This window comes from Cimex lectularius, unplaced genomic scaffold (genome assembly GCF_000648675.2).
Source record: "Cimex lectularius strain Harlan isolate CLEC.00 unplaced genomic scaffold, Clec_2.1 scaffold28, whole genome shotgun sequence".
NCBI lineage: Eukaryota > Metazoa > Arthropoda > Insecta > Hemiptera > Cimicidae > Cimex > Cimex lectularius.
In genome coordinates this window covers 1,010,844-1,038,642 of record NW_019392712.1, presented here as the reverse complement: position 1 = coordinate 1,038,642, position 27,799 = coordinate 1,010,844, and the positions used below count along the sequence as shown (strand labels likewise).

General features: G+C 35.9%; 1 protein-coding gene across 1 annotated transcript in view; it reads left to right on the top strand.

Moving 5' to 3' along the window:
* The window catches only part of LOC106669211 (carbonic anhydrase-related protein 10), a 494,173-nt gene extending 466,972 nt beyond the window's left edge, over window positions 1–27,201 (top strand). Inside the window, exons 7-10 of the mRNA XM_014398528.2 lie at window positions 7,906–8,060; window positions 13,649–13,789; window positions 25,357–25,402; window positions 25,626–27,201. Coding sequence (XP_014254014.1) covers window positions 7,906–8,060; window positions 13,649–13,789; window positions 25,357–25,402; window positions 25,626–25,663 — 380 coding nt within the window. The 3' untranslated portion in view covers window positions 25,664–27,201. The remainder of the gene's footprint in view (window positions 1–7,905; window positions 8,061–13,648; window positions 13,790–25,356; window positions 25,403–25,625) is intronic.
* Window positions 27,202–27,799: the final 598 nt, after the last annotated feature.

Sequence of the window (27,799 nt, the reverse complement as noted above, 5' to 3'; positions counted from 1 at the left end):
GCTTCGTCTTCCTTAACGATAATTACGTGGTATATTCAGCACCACTCAATTCCCTTTGCTCTGGAAATGCTCCAATACCATCCTTTTCCCCAAACTCGGCAAACTCATCCTTAAAGTTCAAAAATATTTGAGAAGATCCGGTTAAAACGATTAATCCCTACACTCAACTCCCGTAACCATCTCCCAGATCACCAGTTCGGCTTTCATCCTAACATTCCACATGCCAGTAGGCGGTTGTGAACCGATATCTTTATCCCTTGAACGTTAACGTATATGGGGTTGTTTCTTGACGTGTCATACGCGTTTGATCGTGTGTGGCATGATGGTCTTCTATGTAAACTAAAACGTGTTCTTCTATATACCTTGTATTTAATCATTCGCTACAACTAATAAAACGATTCTCTCGAGTTCGCCGTCAAGAATCGAACTACTCATAATATTAAAGCGAGAATGTCACAAGGCATTGTCATATATCCCGACTACACCCGCAATTGCTTCGGAAGAACTCGTGTTGGGAATAGCTAGAAGGAGCAAATTATGCCGTATTACAATAAATGGAAGCAAATGTAGCCATATACACAAATCCCATCACGCAATATTCTTCAATAATACCCTTATCCCTAAAACTGGCTGTGTACGCTACCTTGCGTTCTAGCTTGACTCACATATAACCCGGAACCCTACATACACCAGCTACGACAGGAATTAAAGCTATTCGGACTACTATATAAATTATCATCTCACGATCTCCGACTAATATATAATTTATTATCAAGAAAATCACACTATTAACAAAAAACAAACTAACCCTTTACAAGATGTGTCTGGTGATTAGTGACCGTTAGTCGATGATTATTCAGAAATCGTGAGATGCGGTCTGGTGTGACACGCAAGAATGGCACACTTACGCAGAAAACAAACACTTCGAGTGAGTAAAATATTTTGATTGAATATGAAAAAATATATATTTTTTGCATTGTATAAATTCACTTTTTTCCACATCCTACATGTATTTGTTAAATTTAAACAATGTTTGTAAATCCCAGGCCCTGAAGATGATCTCAATAAAGATCGAAACGTTGGCACGATAAAGAAATTGTTTTTCTGAAACCTAATCAGACCGCATCTCACGATTTCTGAATAATAACCTTTTCAAGACATTACTTAATCTTCAAACATCCAATGAATCTATCCAGTCCAAAGTCTTCAGAACATTGTACACGCTTTCTACTGCGTCTCCAACACTATCCTTCACAATGACCTCTCCAACCCTTCGTTAGAAACCTAATCCCAAAAACGTTTTCTATGTTCCACGAAAAACTATCCTCACATTCCAGCCCATCAGACCGATTCATGTCAACATTACCCACATATACAATACAGTCAGGCGACTGAAAAGGAGATGGCACGGGGACCGTTTCGTGTCGACATTATGGGATAGGCAGACCAGAATGATGATCGGCAACGACCAAATTACAATATAATTACCCATGACAAACGACAAAGGATCGTACGTTAGGTTAAACGCGAACCCAATCCCTCGACTAAAACAGACTGTATACAGTGATACAAAATAACCAAACCTCTACTAAGCTTTCTAAACTGAGGCTACAGAAAAAAAAGGACTTTATACTGCACTACTTGCATATCGGCTTAATAACTAATAATCTACGGAAGAGCAATGAAATCCAAACTATATCCCATTTGGTACTTTCAATCCAAAGTCCTTTGTAAAAAAAACCTGGTACGTCAGAAACCATGCCATTCACGACGACCTAAACACCCCCTACGTCCCAGTCTATCTCAAATCCTGATACCTTCAATTCTATTGCAAATTATCTCTCATACCTAATCCATTAATAAATAATCTATCCCGATCCTACTCTACCTACGAATCCTCCCTGGACAACTGAATCGTTAATGTAAACTGCGCAAAATTGAATAGGGATATTTGTAATTTATTTTGTGTTTTTTCTTTAATTGTTATTGTTTTAATACTTAATCCACATTTCTATAGATAAGAGAATAAGCTATTTACATCACATAATACCAAGAGGATCATTATTCATTCAGTTGATAAAGGTGAAGTGTCATGAGCCGTTCAGTGTAAATTATAAAATAATTTCTTTCTCACGGCTTCAAACCCCACAATTCGTGCGTACTTATTTTACAAATTTTACCTAGGTAGCTGGGGCAGATTGTAAAATTTGCACCGCATTCGATGATGAAACAATAAGTGCGCGCCCAGCTCAAAAGTGGTTCAAAATTTTGATTTTGGGAATGAAAAAACGAACCGTGGTCTGGTAGGCACTCTGCCTTCAACGGCGCCTAATTGAGGGAAGCTCGAACTTGATTCGACTTAAACATGTTGTCAGAATTGTAATGAAACCATTTGCCCAAACGTATATCGACTTAGGAAGCTGAGCAAATGGGCCCCTCATAAATTGACCGTCGGCAACCAACTTCACCGTCTACATTTCTCTTTCATTGCTTCATTGCTTTCACGGCACAAATTAAACCCTTTTTTGGCCAGATTGTTACACGCAACGAAAAATAGATCCTGTACAGTAACATCAAGTTGCCATACCATTGACTGTAGCCAAATGACCGATTGATGCGAAAACCGAATATTCACCCCCAAAAGGTGATGTCATATGTTTAGTACAGTACGGCAGGTATCATGCACAACGAATTCCTGCCACATGGCCAGACCATGACCGCAGAAATCTACCAAAGCCAACTACAACGAGTATCTATTGCCTGGACCAGAAACAACCTGCTCTCGTTAACGGAAAAGGTATAGTTTTTCACGATGACAACGGGAGCCCTCATTCAGCCCGAACGACAAAGGAGGTGATAATGAAGCTTGATTGAGAAGTCCTTCCATATATACAAAATTGGCTTTTCAATAATAATCAACAGCTGGAAAATGAACCGAATTTATTTTTTAAATTTTATAAGAAGGGCATAGTAACCCGTTAGGAAAATGTTTTAGACGCCGATGGAGACTATTTCACCGAATAAAATATTTCTAAACTAATTTTAATTGTAACACTTATTAAACCCTTTAAACCCCTCACGAACATTACATTATCTGGCATTATTAATAATTTGCAGTGTTAATCACAATTCCGATACAGAATAGACTGGGACCATTCCATCCCGTTCCAGTGTCAAATCATAAACGTTTGAAACCGTAAGTTTCAATATTGTGTATAGATGTTCATATTGGTTAACGTTGTAAATTATTATTGATAGTCCTGATGAAAGGAATATATCCTATGAAAGATTGAAGAAGGACAGTGTGTTTTATATATATTTTGATGATTTTTTAACACCACATTTAAAATAAAATCTTGCTTATTCACGTTGCTGGACGGATCGATCTGTTTACGTTTAAACCTGTTACACGAGTTGCTTTTTTCATTTTTTGTTTTTATCATTGTATAAGAAAAGCTCTATCTAAAGGGCAGTTATGGGGAAAAAATGAAAGCGATTACAACGTTGATGTGACATGAGACGATAGAGAGTGGCCAATGGGAAAGGGGGCGGAAGGCCAAACCGAGGATATATGATTGAGTTGTCGACTGTTTGATGTCGAGGGAAAAACACTGGTTCAAATCTCGAAGACACCCTTCGGCGAGACAAGAAATATAAAAATCTATAGAAGAAGAATAAGGAAGAGGGCAAAAAGAGTGAAGGAAGAGAGAGCGTATGTGCGAAGGAGAAGGACGGAAGAGAAAGGATCAATGCTTCGGCAGATTGAATCAGGGATGAAAAGCGCCACCCTGACTTAGACCACCTTTACATAAATAGATATATGCTGTCGTTATTTCTTTTCCAGGCTTTGCCCACAGATTGGATAAGATTCGCCAATTTCACCTCCCTTGTCTTTATTTCTTAGTCCTTTTTATTAGTACTACAAACAGGATGACGTAAACTTGGGTCGTCACCTCGCCACTTTTATCTTTATTGTTAAAACGAACAATCTCCGTTGTCAAATTAGAAAACCCCTTCAAAAACATTAACTGAGCTTGATTTCTTCTTTTTATCCAGTTTCGTCTGTACAAATTTAAACCGATCGTCTTCGCAGGACGATATGCTAAACCTTAAGCGTAAACATACAACAACCATGGAATTAACTCAATTAATACCTTAAACAGTAGTAAATGTATATGGTGTCCTTTTCCATAAGGACTAGACAATTCCCAAAATTTGGCTTGCATTCCGAACCGATGTTTGGGACGGTCAATAAAATACATGAGATTTGCTCATCCATTAGCTTCGGTTCTGAAAGGTCGATTTTCTTCTAAGCTGTCAGGTGTTACACACATTACCACTCTTTTGAAACTGCCTCACAAGTCTTATCAGGGTTCGATGGCAAGATTGGTACCGAACAGGAAACCGTCGCCCATAAAGCGCTACTTATCAGGGTTGCTTTCTACAAAAATCTCCAACATATCACCTTTTTCTGTTTCGTAGCAAACGTCCAAGCCAATAAAACAACTGAAAGGTTCTAAATTCTTTATTGATTTTTCACAATAAACAAGTTTTCGGCATTTTTACTTAGGCACACGATGCAAGTAAACAACCAGGAAAAAGAGAATTATCAAAGCAATAAATTGTTTACCAACGCCTCCTCTTTTAAATTGAACTAATTTGTGTAGCCCCCATAGGTGTCCAATTATTTTTTGAATTTTTCTCTTCGTTTCGTTTTTCAACTCCGCTATTAGCTTCAGTGCAAAAAAAAGAAAAGTAAAAGTAAAAAAAATCAATCCCTTGTATTATTATTAAATTTATTAACATACTTATTAATTATTAATTACTTATTAAAACTTATTAAAAAATTGTATCTCAGGAAATCCTTGACCGATTTCAATGAGAAAAAAAATCATTTTTCATACAAAATGACGTACTTTACAAATATGCGGCAAAAACTTAGGGTTGAGTTTGAAAAAAAAAGTTCATCGTGTATAAGTGCAGTAGAAGATTGTTTTTTCTTTAAATAAAAATAGACACCTTACAAAAAATAAAGGTTACCATTTTACCTTTTTTCTATACCTTATTTTGTTCATAATAAAAGTGGTTGATCCGAATGAAAAGGGACACACTATATACAATTAAATAAATGAAGGACTTGCAAATGACACGATACAAGACAGGTGGTGACCGATTGCAGAAAGGAATGTGCAAGAATTGTGAAGTACATGGAGAGACAATTTATCTTGGTCATAACTTTTAATGAAAAAACATCAAAAAACATACAGCTTACAACGACTCGAAGAAAGTTAGACATAGCTCATGGGAACTCAAATAAATATTCAAGTCCTGGACAGATTGTGTTACCCTGTACTCAGATCTCTTTCATGCAAATTCAAACAGCATTTAAACATTTAAATAAATTACGAACCAAACTGAACGATGTCAGACACGTCTAACTTCTTTTTTTTTTAAGTAAAATATCACACAGGCTAATTAACTGTCGAATAGAAGTGGCCAGAAAGAGAGTTTCATAACGAAGAAGGTATATCACGAAAGGATGGATAATATTTTATTTATTATGTTGTTTTCAGATAATAGGTTCATTGTTTGTCTTTTAGACTCAGTTAAAATTTAGTTTACCAGTCAAATAAACTCGTTCAGTGTGGCTATAAAAGTGTTTTCTTTATTTGGAAAACGCAAAAGCTCTGGTCGTCTTTTACCCGTTAATGATGACCATATCCAAGCTGTTTTGCACAAATAACCCATACTCAAAGACACTTAACATATCATATACCAGCGTTTCAACGGATCTGAGATATATTATATGGATTCCTAACTTTTTTTAAATAATGATCGGTCGAAAAGTATTTGTAACATACGTTAGATGAATGACAAGTTACAAAGCCCAAAAGTCGTTTCAAGTAAAATAGGCAGAAGAAAATAAATAGGATTCCCTTTAAGTAGCCTGCAAAATAGGCCATTTTTCGGCTTGGACTGTCGTAGTAAACGACACACCCGGTGAACTCTCGTCACTGACTAAACTAATAAAGTAATAATACAAAAAAATAATCTCTCTCCCTCTCTCTCTCCGTCTCTCTCTCCCTCTCTCTCTCTCTCACTCCCTCTCTCTCTCCGTTTCTCTCTCTCTCTCTCTCTCTCTCTCTCTCTCTCTNCTCTCTCGTTCTTTCTCTCTCTCCATCTCTCTTGGATGTACAGTTGCATTTAAACATTAATCTCTTCCGAATTTTATACAAGTATATAAGTATAAGTAAGAAAAATAAGGATGAAAGCAATAAAAACTCATCAAACGTTTAATTTTTTATCTCCTGTTAGAATTTATTTACGACCTTGCATGTACATTATAGAGTCCTAAATCCAAATAAAGTTTTCTGCGATTCGGTGGTGCTGTTTCACCACTATATCGCTATTTTTGTGACGAAAATTTAGGAAAATATTGTCCCAAAAATTTGTGTGTAATTGCGGTGCAGAAAACTAAAATCAACTTGTTTTCTTGCTGAAAAAACATTGTAATTAATTTAATAAGTTACTCGGTCAGAAATTAGTATTATATTTCAACAGGTAGCTCGAATTTGTCTGTCCCGGCGATGGATTTTTTTCCAGTTTGTGCAAAGTAACTTAAAATATATTTTTAGGAAGAAACAAAGTTGACATTCGTTTTTTTACTTTCTCAAAATTCCTTTTCTTAAAGTAACTTAATACCTTGATATACATGCACGACGAAGATCGCAAAACCCTTATTTAAATTTGTGTGGTATTTACAGCCCGTTAATTAATGATTATTTAAATTACTTAATTTTGTTCTCGGCTCCTAGGGCACTTGGCAAGAACGGTGGGACACGTGTCTAATATTTTTCGACCTAGTATCACAAAAAAAATTTAATAAAATTCTGCGAGCTCACAACAAAAAGAATGTGTGGAAAGAATTATTGGAACGCATCTCAATCTGCGATTCCCTTATCAAACCTAATGTAAATGACCCATGTTTAAATAGATAAACTATTGGAGACGAAAAATGGGTCCATAATGTTCAGAGAGGAAAATCCTGGGGAAAACGCAGTGAACCACCGTTGACAACTTCTAAAAAATTACATCTCAAGAAGGTAATACAGCCCTTTTCGGGGGATTTGACGGGTGTGTTTAATTATAAGCTTCGTCCGCCTAACGAAACCGTTAATTCTACAGTTTACTACAAACAATTGGAGCGATCAAACTCAGCAAATCCAAAAACGGCCTCATGTCCAGAATTTGTTAAATTTTGGCTGGGATGTGCTACCCCACCCAGCATAATCGCCTGCCATTAACCCTTCAGATTTTCACTTTTTCCCGTCTCTGCTAATCTGTAAATATGAAAATTTTTTACGACACTTGAAGATTTGCGAAAACTCCATCGCAAGTTCATCGCACATAAACCTGAGGAATTTTTAGAAGATTTGCTAAGGGAATGGTAACGGGTAACAGAGAGTGGGGAAAAATGTTTCATATATTATTTATTAAATTTGTTCACACGGAGCTGAAATTTTCATTTAATTTACTATTAACACAATCTACGGGCTTGTTTAAGCGTATTTAATTTCAAATCTGACACCATATTCTATTAATGTGTGGAATTATTTAACAATAAAAAAATCATTTTAATATCAAAAAGTCAAACTTGTACATTTCGTTGTGATATTTATTTATAATTAAATGTTTTCTGATCGATTTCATGATGTTTACCAAAATCAGGGTTGTTCTCTCGGGGGATTGAAGCAACATTTTTACATGTCATGTTTATTGGAATATAACGATATATTTTTCAGATTCACTCAAACTTTCAACAGCACATAATGTGCACTCCTTTTTTCAGTATTTGCTCAACTTTTAACCTTGTGACATGGTAAGTAATTTTTCTTTTTTTTCCAGGAGCAGACACTCCTATTCGACATTTATCACTTAGGAGTCTGATGCCTGATACGGAACATTACATGACCTACGAAGGTTCGACAACGCACCCTGGATGTTGGGAAACGACCGTTTGGATTATTCTCAATAAGCCCATATACATCACGAAACAAGAAGTAAGTTTGTTTTTTTTAAGTCAGAAAAGAGAAAGTGTCTCGATTCTTAAATATAATGTGAATTAAAACCCCACTCATAAAGAAATGATCCTAGAGCCTTATTGCATTCTAACGACTGGAATGGGGTTGGTGACAGTCATAACAGAGCCCCATGATAACAATAAATGTTCATGGACGAAAATCTTGCATGACACCCTTCCCCTAATGGGATAGGGTTTCCTTCAAAAAAATGATACCCATTTCCGCCCTGTCGCGCCGTTGCTTTGATTATTTTTCGTATTGCGCGTTTTATATTAGTTATAGTCGCATTGGAATGGCAAATTTCAAAGAACGGGTTAGACATAACCGACAATGAGGGAGAAGATATTTTTTAAGGTGCTGAAACACTTTTCTTCTATTAACAAATAATTACAATTAATTAAGGTTTTTAGTTGAGATGAAAAAGTCAATGGCACGAGCGGGATTCGAAACCACGATCTTCGGCTTGATACGCCGCTGCTCTACCACTTGAGCTATCGTGACGTCGATCCACTCGGGCATAACTTCCTATCTCAACCCCACCTTTTGAGTTTTCCCTGCTTTTTGCCATTTTTCAAATGTTGTGTAATCGGATTGGATTCTCGGCGACAAATGAAATGGCCACGGAGAGCTTTAGTGAAGTATACTTCATTTTAATTCATTAAATTCACTAATTTCGTGGTCCGCTTGACCAATATATTACAATTAATTAAGGTTTTTAGTTGAGATAAAAATGGCAAAAAGGAGGGAAAACTCAAAAGGTGGGGTTGAGATAGGAAGTTGATGTCCTAATTAATTGTAATATATTAAATAATTGGTCAAGCGGACCACGAAATTAGTGAATTTAACAAATAATTTTGTATTTGTATTTAAAAACTTTATTGAGTTTTATATTTTTTATACAGAAAAAAGTAAAGACAAAGAGTTTGGCAAAATCAACAAAAATATATTAAAATTAACAAAATCCTTGCTTCACACGAGGCGAGATTCTTGGTGCATAAGTGTCAGGTCTTGAGATTCTTCTACCAGATTTATCAACCCCCTTTTCATGCAAATCTAATAATTATCTCCATTCGGCAACGAGTACTCAGATATTAAAACAATACAAGCCGGGATCCCGCAAGGAAGCATTCTTGTTCCAATCCTGTTTACCATAAACTAAGTTCTTCATATCCACTCTTTATTCCTTATCCTGGAATCTTATTCAATTGACTGAGGTGCGGTAACAATTATTCAGGTAACAGACCAGTACAAGTAGGCATCCCACAAGTTGAGCGATCTTGGTTCTTTCGACTTTACTATACATCCATCCAAGCAGCGACATTTATCACTATGAGGTATCGTTCTTGCTGGTACTTGTCAAAAATATCAAATCTATACCCTTCACACAACACAATGTATCATTTAGCTTCAATTAGGAATAAATGGTAAAAAGATGTGATCCCAACCCCTTCAATTATTTATGCGGATGACACAGCAATTTTGTCTTCTAACCCAAATCCAATCCAAGCTTCCTCCAACATCCAAAAATACGTTGATGTGCATGAACTCATAATAAAGTGAAATAATTTATATGACCTGGTCGTTTCTGATCATTTTGGTATGTCTAACCTTGCTGTTTTAGTATTTCAGACGCGTTGTGGCTTCTCGCCGTTGTATGTGGTCGATTATTGTGGCCAGTCGTGTCCTTATTATATATGAATCTGGTGTGCATTTGATTGTCTGGTCTTGGAGATGGTCCGGCATGTAGGCATCCTCTATAAATTTAAAATCTTCCTACCCACTCTTTATTACCTTCCAATTATGTAATTTATGCTTAATTGATGCTTCAAAGTGAGGAAACAAGATATTAAGCCAGTTCGCAAGGGATTAATTGTCTTAAACATTGTTTATGATGTGATTGTTTATTTATAATCAATCGATTATACTCATTTTTCAAACATAATGTGTACAAATATATTAGATAATTAGTTATATAATTAAATTTAGGGGGACCGCGGTAGCCGAGTGGTTAGCGTGATAGCTATTAGGCTAATATGCCATATCATAAGGTCATTAAAAACATTACTGCGGCTCGTTGACCCGGCGGTCTTGGTTCAAAACCCACCGCCCTCCCTGCAATTTCTGACTCCGCCCTCTTCTCACAAAAAAAAAAGGTTCCGTTCATTAATCACACGTATTTTACCTAATATTGGAAACGTATGACCATTTTACAAAAAAATATATGAAATCAAGCCAATCTCATGCAAATAATCGTCAATTTGCATTGGTATATAGTTTTTATTATAAAAAATTATTATTGTTCTCACATATAAATCGATAAATTATAATATAAATATTCTTGTCTTGATACTACAATGGATATGTAACTTGTTTTTTAATATATATGACGAATGATGCTCAACAATTCGTGTTATAGATTAAACAAAAAAAAACAAGGTACCATACATTCATTACTGCTTGTCTACAACTATAATTAAATTGCTTTTAATTGAAATGGGATCGTAGCTGGTCCCCAAGGATTGAGGAATTATCGCCGGTAAATAAACGTTTACATTGAGACACCCTGTTATATTGAAATCCGTTTAATGCCCCTGACATGAAGCTGGAATGGATGATAACCGTTGAAATATCGTTCAATTTCAAAGCAACATCACACAATTCCCACTCTTGTCTTTTTACCAATTTATCAAGAGATAAATAATTAAGTTTTATTGCAATTTTTTCCAGACATTATTTATTGGCCTATTTTATAAATATTAACGATATTGAATCAAGTTTATATATAAAAAAAGAGATTAGTTTAAACTATTAATTTTTTGAAGCCAATAAACATCTACAAGATAGCTGTGAAGGGGTAAATTCTGTGTGTGGTAAATTATGTGAGAGAACGGACAGCCGGGATCTGAGCGTGAACATCAGTCGGTCTGCTGTCATTTTCACGCCTTTTATTAAAGTAACCTGACTGTTTAGGCGGTGTAGCCGCATATCAAACAGAGCCGAGTTTAACGAGCCTGGACAACGGTCAAAGTGAGTCACTTTTGTATTTTTAACTGTAAGTGAAACTACAAACAAATAGAACCTTTGCCGTTAAAGCAAATATTCCCCCTACCTCTAGTCCGATCGTTTCATTCCAGCATAAATTATTGAGACGAGAATAACATATATATAACAAAATTAGTGGAAATGCCTTGCGTTTGAAAAACGGAAGAAAATTTAAAAGTATAGTAATGATGATGGCCGTATAGCGTGATACCTTTACAATTTTTTTTACATCTGCTGTTTTCTCCCTTGTGACACCATCCCTTTTTACCTGACTGCTTCCGTCTACACAAACACCAATTTAATCTAATACAACGAATTCCGTTAATGCAATGGGTTATTTTTGAATATATAAAGACGACGAATTCTGTCGCATCCACATTTCCTTGAATTTAAGTCCAGGTTATTATTTTTAGTTTTTATTGTCAATTCACTACACTTATAGGTCATACATTGAATCCATTCCTTACAGAGTAATTTAAAAATTGGCTTCAATTGTAAAAATTGGCACATAAATCCATAAAATTAAATAGGCAAAAAACAATTCCAATCGGTGTTGCGGGTACTGTATCAATAACGCCGTCCTCTTAATTAAAAAGCCTTGTGTGTGCATTTCTAAAATAATAATTATTATATAATATACTACATATATTCTGTATTTGTCCTTTCTTTTGTTTATTTTAAATTTTGATAGAACAAATTTTCTTAGTTGTCTATGTCGAAAATTATATTATTATAAAAAGGTGGAGTAAAACTTTGAGGTGTGGTTTCTGACTGGAACCTTGTTTGATCTAAAGATGACGGATGAATTCCCTTGTCTCGTCAGTCGCCCTGCACCCGTACCGGCCAAACCTAGCGCCCTGACTTCAGCAGACAGACCTATGCCTGAAATTTCCCGGCAAAATTTACACGTTCTAGACTTTTAACTTTTTGAAAAATCAATAATGGTCAAACGGTTATTCTATTTGTTCAATTCCATAGAGAATATTCCATATTTAGATGTTTTTCGTCAATTGGATATCCTAAGTAGTTAGGTCCATTTGCATTGTAAGTAAATATGGGGATTTGCATCAAATTTTAGACTTGGCAACCGATTTTTTTAGGTTCAGGTGGGAAATGATGTGTCTGATAATAATGATGAGCAGGTTGATACTAGGAGGCGAGGGTTTGGTAATCCACAAGCACTGCAGCCTTTTAGTTTATCATATTTTCCTAGTTCCTTAATTCGCTTTAATTGAATTAATCCTTCTTTTAAAAAGTAAAATGTTATTAACTGTTATTGCTGCAATTTTTTTACAGGATTTTCTCGGTACCCTGGATTATGTCAGCATAGGGCGGTGCATTCGAAGATATGTGGGTGGCAATTTTTCTCTTTTTTGCACAATTACTATTGAGGTTATCATTGATTATACCCATGTTGTGTAGGTGTTTTCTCAGATGCCAGTGACCTATTACTCACCTGTGTTATGTGCTGGTTTTAACGAAGATTTTTTTGAAACATGAGTTTAAGTCTAGCACCTCAAGAGTTCGTTAATTTTTGATTTTGTTTTGTGCCGAGCCATTGTCAAATGGAGGAGTCTATTTAATCTTGTCATCCCATTTATAGGTTATTGTAGGCCCTCCTCTGCCAGTTTGCTTGTGCATTACCAACAATTTTGACCAAATGTTTTGAACATTTTGGTGGCATTCACCGACCATTTTGGATTTTACTTAACATGATGCTTGACTTATGAGGATTGATAAGTGTAACCTCTTTACAATTGTCGGACAGAAGAAGTCTGACTGCGGGAGTGCCTCAGGGCTTAATCTCGGTTCACTCCTTTTTACTACATTTATCAAAGCCATCATGCCCATATGTACCAGATGTGTTTCGCATTTGAGTCCGTTTGATTTCCTTCAAATGAGGCTCTTAATAATTGAAGAATTTTTTCTTGTTCTGTTCAGTCTTTATGAACGTCTATTTAATTTTGTAAACCTCATCTTGGAACAAATAAATCGCCTGACGTAGACCCTGCTCAAACAGCTAAAGTATTTTCTTTGCTAAACATTAATGTAGACAAAACACTGGCAATGTTATTCACTACAAGATAACCAATGCTGCAACAGACAGTCAGACGTAGAATGTTGAACTGAAAAAATCTTAATAAAACAACTATACAACTAAACTCTCCGTTTACAACTTTATATCCAACCCAACATCACATTCCAAATTTCCAACCCCACCTACACGACGTCAATATTCCATTCGAAAATAAATCGAAAGATCTAGCTACAAAAAATATCACACTAACCTCCAATCCCACTGTAATCCTCACGTACAACAAATTTCCACTCGATCTCTTCCCAAAAATCCTAACGTCTCAAAAATTGAGAATAAAATTATTTAATGATTTAAGAGTGCTACCTCTGGATAACTTCTCCATTCGATATAAACTTACTGAAATTAAATAAAAACATTTAAGTTTTGAATTTCATATTTTACCTTCTTCTAATTTTGTAAAACCGCTTATTTATTTTTGTTTTTTTAGCTTTACGCTCTAAGGAAGTTGATGCAAGGATCGGAAAAGATACCGAAAGCTCCTCTTGGAAACAACGCCCGTCCTCTTCAGCCCCTCCATCATCGCACTGTCCGAACCAACATTGACTTCCAGAACACCCAATCTTCATCAGTAAGTAATTTTCGTGCTCTATGGAAATTTTTAATGCTGAAAACTAAACAAAAGGTGATTTGACAAGCCGGAGTAATTTATAAATTAATATCATCGAATTACATGATATACATTTGGCACGATGCTTCGGCTCGGAGGTCACACCCAATTTAGAAATACAATGGTTGTTTACGTGACAGCCTTCCATTTCCAAATCTTTCCACGTGCAGAACACAATTATTGTATTTTAGGCAAACTCATACAAATAAATTGGTGGGGGTGGGAAAGCTTTTTGTAAACGTTTTTAATTGGCATTCTATATTCCTCTTACTGAAGTCGAATGTGAAAGAAAACTTCAAAACCTTTGCCACTAAATTGCTCATAATTCTCTCATTAAAGTAAATATTAGAATCATTCGGGGACAACTGACAGTGAATTTTATGAAAAATTAAAATAAGTAATGAAGAAATAATCCATTAATCGAGACTACCCATTTTACTTTCTATTCAAACAGATATTACAAGAAAAGCTCATAACTTTCTATTGTGAATGTTACTTTAAGGACCTCTACGAAAGCCTGTATTATAAGGCTACCCTTCCGTTGGGTCCCACGACATGTGGGAATAAATGGCAACGAGAGAGCGGACTCCTTTATAAGGAAAGGGGTTGCTAAAGGGCAATAGGTCCTGATTCACACTATCAATGAGTATCTTAGACAAAAGGACGAATTGAAAATGAGGAAAAATTCTTTGGGAGGAAAGAAACAACAGAATTCTTATGTAAAAAAAGGAAAAGGAAAAACTCCGAATTCTGGCGGGATTATCAACAGTACACTGCGGGCTGATTGTGTATTTGAAGAAGATCGGTAAAATTGAACACGGCACGTGCAGATTCTGCATAGAAGCAGAGGAGACACCAACACAACTACTAACAAACTGTAGCGCCACATTTGTCCATAGGAGGAAGTTTTTTGGGATATTCAGCGTAACCAAGAAGAAATCCAACCACTGCAACATAGGCAGAGGTGTGCTATAAGAAAAGAATAGGGTACAATATATTACACACCCCGAACATTACAACTACATCTACATTACAAGATGACGAATTGATATTTTGTAGTCGTTAATGATCAAATTGCAACTTTTTCCTTTGAATGGTAGGGATTCACTTTTACACTACAGCTTCCATCTATTGTGTCTAACCACTACTAATAGTTTTTTCTTGGAAGATTTTCATTGCTTTAAAATTCAGAGTTCTTCTTAGAGGTATCAAAGTATTGCTCAAGAATGGTTTTTCTAAGTACCGCCTTTCGTAGTCGGACAGTTGCATATTGCTTTGTTATATCTGTCTCATCTGCACATTGTCACAACACTAGACGTCGTCTGTTAATAGTCCTATTTTTTTAACTGATACTATGATAGAGCATATAAAACCTCATTTTAGTCCTTTTCTGAAAAGTAGAACTTTCTCCATTGATTAAGGTTTTTAGTTGAGATAAAAAAGTCAGCGTCACGAGCGGGATTCGAACCCACGATATTCGGCTAGATACGCCGCTGCTTTACCACTTGAGCTATCGTCACCTCGATCCACTCGGACATCAACTTCCTATCTCAACCCCACCTTTCGAATTTTCCCTCCTTTTTGCCATTTTTCAAATGTCGTGTAATCTATTTGATCCTCGGCGACAAATGAAATGGTCACGGGGAGTTTTAGTGAAGGCATACTTCATTTAAACTTATTAAATTCACTGGTTTCGTGATCCGTAGAGTATGCCTTCACTAAAGCTTGGAGAGCCCTTAGAAATGATCTCGTGTGCACATGTTGCTATAGTTTTTCTGCTTAAAAATAGTTAGAATGGAGACCAGGGCCATACGGTCGTTGTTGTTGGGCACTTTTATGCCATGATTAACACTTACTAAAAAGCTTCGATGAATTTTCCGTGGCGTTGTTCCGAGGCTCCCTTTTTGGAAAGGTGTCCCACTGCCTTGTTGCCTGAAATTCTCTCATTACCTGGGATGTACCTCAGCGTTAAGCTTTTTGTACATTCTAATTTTTTTATGGTGTTTAATCAGTTCCAGATTTGTTCGAGGTTGATTTCGTAGACATGAAGGCATCCACTACCTTCGGCTTTAAAAATGGTTGAGGTAGAGCCCAGGGCCATGTGGTGCTCATAGTTAGGCCTCTTTCAACCATGATTAATACGTTTTTGAAATTCTTTGGTGAATTTTCCCCGTTATACAGAATAATCTAGAACAAACAGCCGGAATAAATTATAAAATAAATATGAAAAACGACGAAAGGCATTTGTATATTACGCAAAACCAAACCAAGTTGGATTTGTTAAAATGAAATATTAGTCATTTTCTGCTTCTTCAAATCTCACTGGATATTTATCTTTATATCTAGACGCATCTTGTGTAAGGCGATACAAACATTGACTCAACGTGACATTTCAAACCACCTTGAACCCACAAATCGTCTACGCTGAGATTTTCTTGGGCATCTGTATCGATCTTACCCGCAACCCTAAACGTTAATAAACAGGAATTTAATTTTAGATATGAATTGCTTATAAACCTACAATTTAGATATGAAACGTTCGTTTTTATTGAACGTTAATCGATATCACGCACGCTGATTTGTCTAACAATTGAAAATTAAATTCCAAAAGTCCAGTCATACTTAACAGTGGATAGGTTAACCATGGGAATGTTAATTAATCCGAAATCAATGGAATAATGTTAGCCGATTGTTTTCTTATCACCTATTGATTTCAGAGATTTGATGTGCCACATTTTCCATTAAGTTGAACAAATGTGATAGTAGTTATTAGCTTTGTTGTTGATTAAAGGAAAACAGACCCGGAGGAAAGGCTGAATGAAAAACCATCCTTTCCTCGTCGAGTCGGCTTTTCCGAGATCAGAATCTAGTGGTTTTTGTATTCCGTTTAAGGCGAGACTGTTGTAGAAACAACCGGTTGTAAATTGCATAAAAGGAAATGAGCATGTTGCGGTATCGCCCATTAGTTCCACCTTCTTACATTAGTTTTAAACCCGTTACAAGTAATTTACTCTAGAGGAATAAATTCACGTAGGCAGAATTATGCGTACTCACTTCGGCTTGGAAACCGATAAGGAGAAAAAATAAGCCATTCGTAAAATTTTAGCTACGCCTCGTTACCGGGTTTCCATTAACCTTTTTCATATCGCGACTCCATTTCTAGCTCATTCCGTCTGTCCACTATCCTCGTAAATTTGATTTCTCTCATAGTTTCGCTAAACAGAGGAAGTTCATGGGTCATTACACCACTAAAGATTTCTAAAATCCGTTGGTAATTTTCATAATTTGTTTATTAAGTTAAAACGGCCAAAATCAACCGTATGACATTTATTCATTTTATATTATAAGATTATAAGAATGGAGGTGTAATCCATTAATTGCACTTTAAATGTCTTGGAGGATCGTCAGGAAGGTTTGGGATAAAGGTATTCGACTAGGACGACGGGGTGATCAAGGTGAAGGTCCAAAGGTTTTATGATGTCGTCTGTACCGACGTCTCGCACTTTTGAGGACCAATTGGATTTGAAGGTCTATATGGATAAGGTTGGATACGAAGTTGGGAGCTTGGGGAATGGATGTTGGACTGGAGTGCCTGTTTTCTCTAGAATGTGGATCGCTGTGTTGAACACTAAATTTCATTTCCGTCCAGATTGGTTGTAGCTGTATTGTGTTTGTTGTAAAAGTTTCGTTCTGTTGTTTTTTCAGTCTATCGTGGGATTTCAAGTCTTTTGTCGTTGTAAAGTCCCACTGACTGGGAGAAAACCTGGTAGGTTTCGTTAAGTCTGATCCTCCTTTTCTTGAGCCATTCTTCTAAACAAGAGAAATGGTCTTGGAGGTTTTTGAAATCCACTGGGTCTGGGTTTGCTTAAAGGATGGCGGTATGGTCAGCATATGTGAGAAGTACTGTGTATGAAAGGAATGTCTACAGTCTATACTGAACAGAATCATGAACATATAACCTAACCTAGCCTAACCCGTCCAATGCGCACTCACCAGTATTGTGAAAAATGGTTCGAATGATTATGGACCGGAGTGACTGGATTAGGCGTAGGTTGGAACGCTTGTTTCTATCGCCTGGAAAGCATATATGCTGGAAAACCATCTCACTAAAAAGGATATCGTGAGAACATTTGAGCTTTAGGCGTCTTAGAGTCAGGAAAAGTTCAGGATGAAAGGTGTTGAACTGGGAGGAATGAGGGTCCAAGGTATCCAAGGTATGGTAAGGTTGGATACAAAGTAGGAGCTTGAGGAATAGTTGGAGTGGACAGGCTATATTCTTTGGAGGTTAGAACGCCTGGATAAACCCCACAGTTCAATTCCGCCACGATTGGTTGAAGTTGTATTGTGTTTGTAATGAATGTTTCGCTCTTTTGTCTTTTCAATCTGTTGTGGGGGTTCGAAGTCTTTTGTCGATGTAAATCCCACTGGCTGGGAGAGAGCCAGGTTGGTTTCGTTAAGTCGGATCCTACTTTTCTTGAACCATTCTTCCGAACAGGAGAGATGGACTTGCAGCTATTACAAAAAATTGGTTGAAATGGACTGGATTATTATGTATGAAATGTGTTGAACAAGGAGAGATGAGGGTCAAGGGTATCAATGGGATTTGAAAGTCTATGTGGATAATAAGATAGATTATTATGGCGATGGTGAGGATACTAGGAAACGGGGGTTTTCATCACCATCACCATCAAGATAGGATGCAAAGTGTGAGCTTGAACATGGTTTGAATGATTTTGGATTGGAGTTGACTCACAGTTTAATTCTGTACGTCCAGATTTGTACTAATTATAAGTAGATGAGGCGATTTTATGTAGTGTAAATCGTGATATGTTGTTAAGTAATCTTTTGATTAGTTTATATCGTCTGTCCAGTTTTGCGTAGAGAGAGCTCCAAGAAAGCCATTGTCAATGTAATGACCAAAATAGTGGATGACGTTAGTTGCTTGGAAAGGAACAGAGTTTTAGTGATTGAAGAGAGGTAGAGGAGATACTACGAAGGGTTATTTTCGGTATCTGGTTTCGTTAAGACTGATCCTCCATTTCTTGAACCACTTTTCCAAACCGAAGAGATCGTCCTGAAGGTTTCTAAACCCCAGAGAGTCTGGTTTTGCTGAAAGGATGGTATCGTCTGCAATGTGAGGGGTACTGTATACAATGGGTTGATAAAAGTAAAATAAAAATCAAGAATCTATTCAAACTTAAAAATACTTTTCTCTAATGATTGTTCATTGATGTTGCAGAATGATATTTATATGGGTCAACATCATCACTCACAAATATTAATTTTTCCTTTGTCTCATTCTCTTCTGCCATATAAATTGGATGTTTTGGAAGAAAACGTGTTTTCCAATATTTATTTGCAAAACTTCCACTCGTTCTGCTTGGGTGTGGGTAACTTTATAGACAGAAACAGGCCGGCAGACAGAATTCTTGAAGGACAAAGGAAAACAAACAATTCATTTTATTAGGGGATGGTATGCGTCACTTTTCACCCCATAAGTCAAGTGGGGCTGGCACCCTCGCAAACTTGGGAAATTCTCTGTGTGAACGATTTATATCACTTTGTCTCATTCACTTTCTATGGGGTTAAAAAGAAAAATAGACGCTTAAATGAGTTAACGGATTTACGAACTAACAGCTGATTTTACCTGTTCAGCTGAAGGTGACGTTTTGTCTGACCTTTTAACATAATTTTACCACATTTTTAAAAGGTTTAATTACTAAACCCAAATAAATAATTAATTTTGCTTTAATCGAGTCAAAGGATTAAAGGGCTCAGAGTATAACCCGGTTCTACCCTAACGAACAAATCCTTTGAACAGGGTTGGAAAAACTGTTTAATTCCACTGACCCTCACCCGGTTGATAAACGGTTGACATCCTCACATCACCTATTCACCATTTTTTGCCTTATAAGCACGGAATTACTGAGGGGTGTTTAAATTCCATTTATAAGAACAAGTACGAATTAGATTAGACAGATCTATTTATTATTATTTATAATTTATTATTATTTTTCTCACCCGTTTTTTGCTCTAACTTTCCTTCTTGAATATTACGACAGCTATTTATAAATACCCATGAGATTTTTCAACTCAAGAAGCTAGTCATACATATAAATTGTCCAATCTTTTAAACAATAATTTGATTGATTGTAAGTCAAGTAATTCCTGTAATCAAGAGGGCTTTACGTACAATTACGCACTGTACAATACTTTTTTATTCAAATGTGTGGTGATTAGTGACCGTTAATCGATAATTATTCAGAAATCGTGAGATGCAGTCTGGTGTGATGTAGGATTCAGAAAAACATTTTGAGGGCACTCTCAACACGACACGCAAGAATGGTACAATTACACAGAAGACAAACACTTTGAGCCCTGAAGATGATCTCAATAAAGATCGAAACGTTGGCACGATAAAGAAAATGTTTTTCTGAAACTTACATCACACCAGACCGCATCTCACGATTTCTGAATAACATTTTTGTTCAATTATTTTCAATTAAATTCCCTGGGATTCGAACCCAAAACCGGTAGCGTTGGAAATACGAGTCGACGGCAACAACTCTGCTAATGCGGGCCCCTATTTGATCAGCGTAGTCAAAGCCTTGGTTTATTTATTTTGTGTTAATTAACAGCTGTTTCTCCTCAAATAGGTTTTAAATTGAATATCATCCAGTTTGATGCTTGCGGCTGTGGCACGTTTAAATCTTCTTCTTGTATGATTCCGCAGGGAGGAGTTGAAATATATTTTTAGGGTATTGGCATGCCAATTGAAAGTACCATTCTGTACTCCAGAACACTACACAAATGAACCTAATTGTTGATAATAAATTGATAATATAATGATTTATGATCCAGAATAGGGTCACTAATTGGGTCCATCTTTACTCGCGGGTTTAGTTTTATGCACATACGTTTTAAATAACGTAGTCTGACCGGCTGTGTTACAGTTAATGATGGGTGTTGGTCTGCAAGTTGGTGAACTCATGTTGAATGGCGTAAGTTCACTTTTGGTGAAGACTAACCCAATAAGAGACTCTATGCTGGTAATTTATAATCCGCGATTACGCCTTACGTCCCAGGAACGCTTACCTTCTGCATTTTACCCTTGCATAGGCATATTGTTCTTCTCGTCTCTTCATTTTTCTCTTCTGTCCACTTTCATCTGGGCTGACATGGTATCCTGTAAGAATCTATTTCAGCGATTTTAATACTTATTTAACATGATATGTCCATAACAGCAGTGTTTTTTAATAGGTGACAATGATCAAATTAAATCAAATAAATAATAGCAAAGGTAGTAACAATGAAACACCTTGAATGGTAGTTAAGTCAAGCTCGTAAATTCCATTCAAGGGTAAAGTTATTCGAATCTCCTGATGCGTATCGAGCCGAAGTGTTAATGGGAGAGGAAAGGAAGCCGGTTTGTAAACAAAGGCTTAGGTCATCCATACTACGCCAATATTTGATGTTTACTTGTTAATTGTTCGTTACCGGTTTTCGGGCCTTTGCTTTTGTAGAAATTATCAGGGTTCGACTGACTAGGAACGAGGCCTAACCAGTAAATAAATCTCATCACGAATATGGATTTGTTCTTTCCGATTTGTCTGTTACGTAAAAAGGGTTTTATTGTCTTTTTTATAAGGTCGTGACGGCCAAATTTCATAAGAATTTATGTTATTTAACGTAATTATTGATATTTCTTATTAAATTGGTAACAATATTCCTGTTTGGAATGTTTGTCATCATTACTCGATTAAGGATAGGCCATGCGAGTACGGGCACTGGTTGGTACTTTCTTAGATCTATCGAAGACACTTGACCATAATATGTTGATGGCTAGGAAATAATTTTTCTTTTCCACAATATGCGATTATTTCGACAGACGCGTTTCGGTATAGNTTAAACATATTAATAATAATTTTATAATAATTATATATATACTAACATATCTTCAGAGTCTAAATAATAAAAGTTGTACAAATCATTATATACAGGTAATTACATAATTAAATTTGGTGTAAACTAATAATAATGAATATACCAAAATGCAATAGTTATACTTAAAACTACTTTAAATTTACATACTTTTTTTTAAATGTATGTACATTTAAAGCAGTTCTAAGTATTACTAATACATTTTGGTGTATTATTAGCTTACATCAAATTTAATTGCGTAATCACCTGTATATAATAATTGTTATATAATTTGTACCATTTTTGTTATTTAGTCACTGAAGATGGTGTATATTAGACGCGTCTGACGAAATAAACGCCTATTGTGTAAAAGTCAATTTATTTCCTACCCATCAACTTATGGAGTTTATAACTTATAACCACAAAATTAACTTTATGAAGAAGCTTGAAAAATGTGGTATTGGTAGTTCAGTAAGAGTTCCCGGTGGCACTGTCAAATCATTTCCAGCTATTAATAACATAGATGTTTCTCAAGGCAATGTATTTGGCGCATTCTTGTTTAAGATTTTTGTTAATGATCTCCCTAACTTCGTTAGAGATGCTGACTGCCTTATTACGCTGATGATTCCAACTTTGTTGTAGGTTCGGACTCCATTGAGGATGTTCTTGCTCGTACGGTAGTTCGAGAAGGCGTCTACGTGGTTTTCATTAAATCAGTTGGAGGTCAATTACTCTAAGTCAAATTGCAAATATTCCATAATATTAGCAAAAACTCCGTCCCACACACTTACTTTTGGGCCAAATACAGCGTATGTGTCTAGCATGTAGAAAAATGTTCTCAATGTTCCCCGCTTAATGGAATGATTCCACTCCTTGGCTCCATATATAGAGCGTGTAGGAATACCACTCGATATGAAAATTGTTCTTCAACGCTCAGCAAGTATCTGGGACCCCTGTTACAATTTTTAGAAGAAACAGGACTCTCTTACTATGGATGCGACTGTAATGTAAATAGTACTTTTAAATACACACTACATCTCGTATTGTGTTTCTTAGTGAGTATTGAGAATGAATGTATTTGTTATCGTGAATGTGTAATGTGAGACGGCAGTGAGCGGAATATTAAATACTTCATTGGACCTCAATTAGATGGTTATATACTATGTGTAGAGGATGATAAAGGAATGTCAAGTGCTCCACCTCCCTAACTGAGTGAATGGTATGTAAATAAGTGATGTATTTAAGAGGGAGATGTGGATGGATTTAGGAACCGATTGCGATGTGGCTTTAAATGGCCTAGCTGTTGATAGCCTCTGGAGTCCAGCTACGGTGGCTGTATGGTGGCGGTATAAAACAGAGGTCTGAACCGGATAGCCAACACCCTGAGTAGGTGATTCAAGAAGCCTGCGGTAATTTATTGTAAAGTACAAAACCTGGAACTTCCGGTGGACTGCACGAAGTACGCTATGAAGATATGAGCTTGTTTAATAATAATGTGGAAACTTTTCATTAGTGGGGACGAACAAATTAGACTGTGTGTCCAGTCAGAATGTTACTCGATGTAGAAAAATCTACAATATACGATGGTTCAATTTCGTCTTTATAAGTGTTTTTGGATTCAAATAAGGTTCCGAATGTCATGGTACAGAATCAGTCGCTACTGATAGGACCATTAATAGAAAAACCTAAGAGAAAAGGATACGCACTTTCGGCAAAGTTATGATTCTGCATTGCATTGGCTGGGATGTGGAAGCCAGTCCCACACAGTCGGTGACATGCATGTCTAAGTAGAGCTACCGTCTGCAGGTGTGTAAAACGTGTGATGAATGCAGACAATACTCGGTTATTTTGTGCAATTATTGCATGGCCACAAAAGGTCACCACAATTATAAATGGGGTTTTCAGCATGGCCCATTTTCCTCACGTATGTGGAATAATAGATGGATCACTGATTGATGCGCCGGTTTAAAACGAAGCGGCATTTGTAGATCAGCAGTGAACCCATGCCATAATTGTGTTTGCTTCTGGACCTAGAGCAATGTTCTATTTGGGAGTGCGAGATAGCCGTGAAATATTGAAAGAACGACTCACGTTCCTTCGCAATAGTTGATTTCATCGTAAAATGGAAACACAGATTATTTTACCCAAATGCAGTGATTCTAGAGGTTCCGGATATCCTCTGATGTCGTGGCTCTGGAAATTAATGTGTTCCATTCCTGGTTATCCTTCCTAACCGAACAAGCTGTCTTGCTGTCTTATACTTTTGTAGTTTTTAACTTGTAGTATTAGTGAGGCCATCTCTATTATGAAACAGAAAGTCTTGGTGCGTATTCTTTGGAGTTTGTGTATTATTATATTTTAACTAATACTATTAGTAGCATTATGAAATCGGCTCCAGGTTGTCAACAACATAATAGACACGAAACATAAATTACATATACGTTACCACCCTATACAAACATATGTCTGGTCTAGATGCCCCCCCCCCGAGCAGGAAACGTGGAATTGTCCTTACCCCATTACGAATAGGTCATATGCTGTTGAGACATTGACACCTGGTCATGGGTCGAAGCCCGCTCAGGTCCGCGTTATGCAGAAAAAGGTTGCACGATGTGGCTCACATGATAGAAGTTTTCATGTCTTGGCTCCTTGCAGAGAGCGTGTAGGCATACCGCCAAAATTAACAGTTGTTCTCGAGCACAGTGGCGAATAGCTGGATCCCTGTTCCGCTTTTCTTCTTCTTTTTTCCGATTTTTCATTGTATGCGGATCTGTGTTTGCTTGAGTGCCTGTATTTATTAGTGTGAGCGATGAGGAGCTGATTATTAACCTGTGTATAAGTCGATAAAAGACTATTTAGTACTCCACCGACTAATCAAAATGAGGGCAATGTATGAATGTATTTATACGCATGAATGTATTCATTTGTGCGACTGTCTTATCAAATACAGATAATTTTAGGCTATATTATAGTCTGCATGCGTTGGGGACTGAAATGACCTAGCTGTCAGGTCGAAAGTCCCAGTTGGAGCCTGTTGGTTGGGAAGCGACGATCTCCCTCCTGGGTATCTGACTTACGGGGGAAACTGACCCAGCCGCATAATGGGGTAAATGAACTCTCTTTGTGATAGACCCTAGGGTCAGCAAATCAAAGAGTGACAACCCTTCGGGGTGAAAGTCCGTTCAAAGAAGTCAGGTCACATTCACTCCCCCAGGGTACTCGATATTCTTGAGCTTATAAGTCAGTAATCAGTAGCCATGTAAGAGTAGAAATCTGTAAGTACAATCGCTAGCCGTCTTATTTAATCGTTTACAAGTTGAAATTTATCTAGTTTTTCCTCTGTTATTCTATTTATTATCTGGATATAATTGATATAGTTTTTTAAGTTTTTAGTATTATAGATTTTTATTAAAAATCCTTGATTAACGTGAAGTAATTTTCTTTTCGTCAAACAATTAATACCTGAGCCTTGTTCCCTATTGTGATATATGTACTTATCGAGCAGGAAAATATATTTATTCAGCCTACTATTGACTAAATGGAGAAATATAATTATGTAACTTTAGTATAATACATTTTTAATTAATACAATGTCATCTCTGTTTTAGGGGAAGAGTTGCTCTATTAGTATGCGCCATGAAATGTACTACAAAGGTAAAGTTTATGATCCGCCCTTTGATTTAAGTTTGTAATTAGCCGAGAAACGAGAGTGGAAAGTACTTTCGGTCGGTTATTATAAATGGAAATTGATTAATATATTGGTTATTCTGGTAGCGTTAACGATCAATCAGCTCGACCTCGCCCCCCTCATTTCTCCGGCTAAAACAAGTTTGCTTAAGGAATCTCTGTTTCATTCATATGCTATTTGTTGCGATAGCAAACACATGGAGGGAGCCCGACCCACTCTACTTGTGAATCGAACGTGACCTCGACATCGGGAATGTTAAAAGATTGCAAACCACTCTTCCCGTATTAACGTTTCATTTTATACACACATGTGTATGTATAACTTCTTTTCCTATTCTTTAACACTAAAGTTAGCAAAATCAAAGGTTATATCGTCAATTAAATTAATAAATTCTGAATGCTGTTAACCCTTGCACAATCTTCAAATCGGAATTTCACCTGAAATATTGCATAATTTGACGAAATAAGCGATTCCTGATGTTATGTACTTAGTTGATTCTTGTTAAGACTTATTTTAAAAATCGCTTTTGATCTGAAAACATATTCTGATTTTGCAGTCCAATCAAAAAAATTAAAGTCCATTTGGTACTTGAGAACGACCGAAACTCAGTATTAAAGCAATATACTTCTTATAAATCCCCTGATAGTAGGGTGTTAATAATCGAATTATAAAGCTTAACTGCAAATGGTAGCTAAAGCTTTTATATGTGTAAAATATGTATAAAAAAAGAAGTGTTACCATGTGATCATATAAGTATTAGCATGTGAATAACTTTCCAAACATGTTCGCTAAATGTATAAATGAATTAAATTTAAAAAAACCGCTTTTGTTAATTATGTCAATGAATTCTACGTACTTTAGAAAATTTCTGGTTATTGGTAAAAGATTATTTACAAAAAAAAGTATGTAAGGAAAAAATACTCAAGTTGGTGTCTATGTAAAATTTAGTTGTAATAAAAGTCGTTTATAGGAATATGTGTTTTTGTTTTTAAAGCAAGGTAGGCGTGACTGGACTATCCTTTAGATGTATTGTTAAAAATATATGACCAGTATGAGCTAAGCCAGTTTGTTAATTGGAATTTTTGGTGTATGCGTTGTACTTTCAGTGAGAATTACTATAAAATTTAAAACCATATTGGAATAATAACAAACTATTAAAAAATATATTCAGACATAAAAACCAAACTGTTTCAATATAGTAATATCCAATATGATATTAATTTCACTAATTTCTTTTAACGCTGAAGAGAATCAACCCAATCATTGTTTTACAGCATGTTCTGAAATAGTAAATAGCTCGATTTGCTCAAATATTTTCCATTGTCTTTGTTTCTTTATTTTAAATGACCTTATACGTATTTTAGTACAGAAAAAATATACTAAGTACATTATTTTTTAAATATTGATATTTTCTCAACGACAAAAACATACAGTCTGTAAAACAACTATTGGTTTGTTGTCTTGTTTTAATAAGATTATTAAGATATGTACACACAAAATACACAGACACTCAAACACACCTTCGTAGATTGATTTGTTTTCTATTGATATATTTTTATGCTATAGTACATGTCATCAGAACTGATTATAAAATAGATGTCATTGTAATACTTTCCAAGAAAAAGAAAAAAACTACTGTCAATGGCCATAAATGTGTAACACGCTAACAACTATACTTGGTTATTACCATTAGAAAATAAGTTAACCATTCGTAAGATTTGAAGGACTTGAGAAAAATGAAATATTGCAAATAAATTTTATAATTTTTACTCTAAGATAATATACATATTGTTTCAGTTAGATTATATATTATTATAAATAATATATGATATTGCTAAATAAATAATGAACTATATTATTATACTTTCTTATGTTGGAAACCCTAATAATGTTATAATTAAATCAAATTTGTCGCCTAGAACGCAAGAAATTATATACATGTTAATAAATAAAGTTTTGTTTTTTAAATTGTAAAAATATTTCATTAAATTTCTCTAAGACAAAAAAACGTACAAAAATTCTTGTTAAAACTCGCGCTTTACATTCGCATTTATTCTCCCACTAACAGAAAAACATGCAGCCACGGATATGTAACCTAACTTGTCTTTAACCATAGCCCTGCCTAACCTAACCTGACTAGTATCCGACCTAACCTAATCTAACTTAACCTGTCCATAACCTAACCTAGATATAATATTCGGTGTGTGTAATATACTGCGCCCTTTGAGAGCTGTATCTAACTATATGTATCTAACCTAACGTATCCCGTCCCTAACCCTAACCTAACTAATCCGTCCCAAACTCTAATCAAACTGGACTTAGGTTGTGGACAGACCTAATCTAGATGTAATATTCGGGGGCTG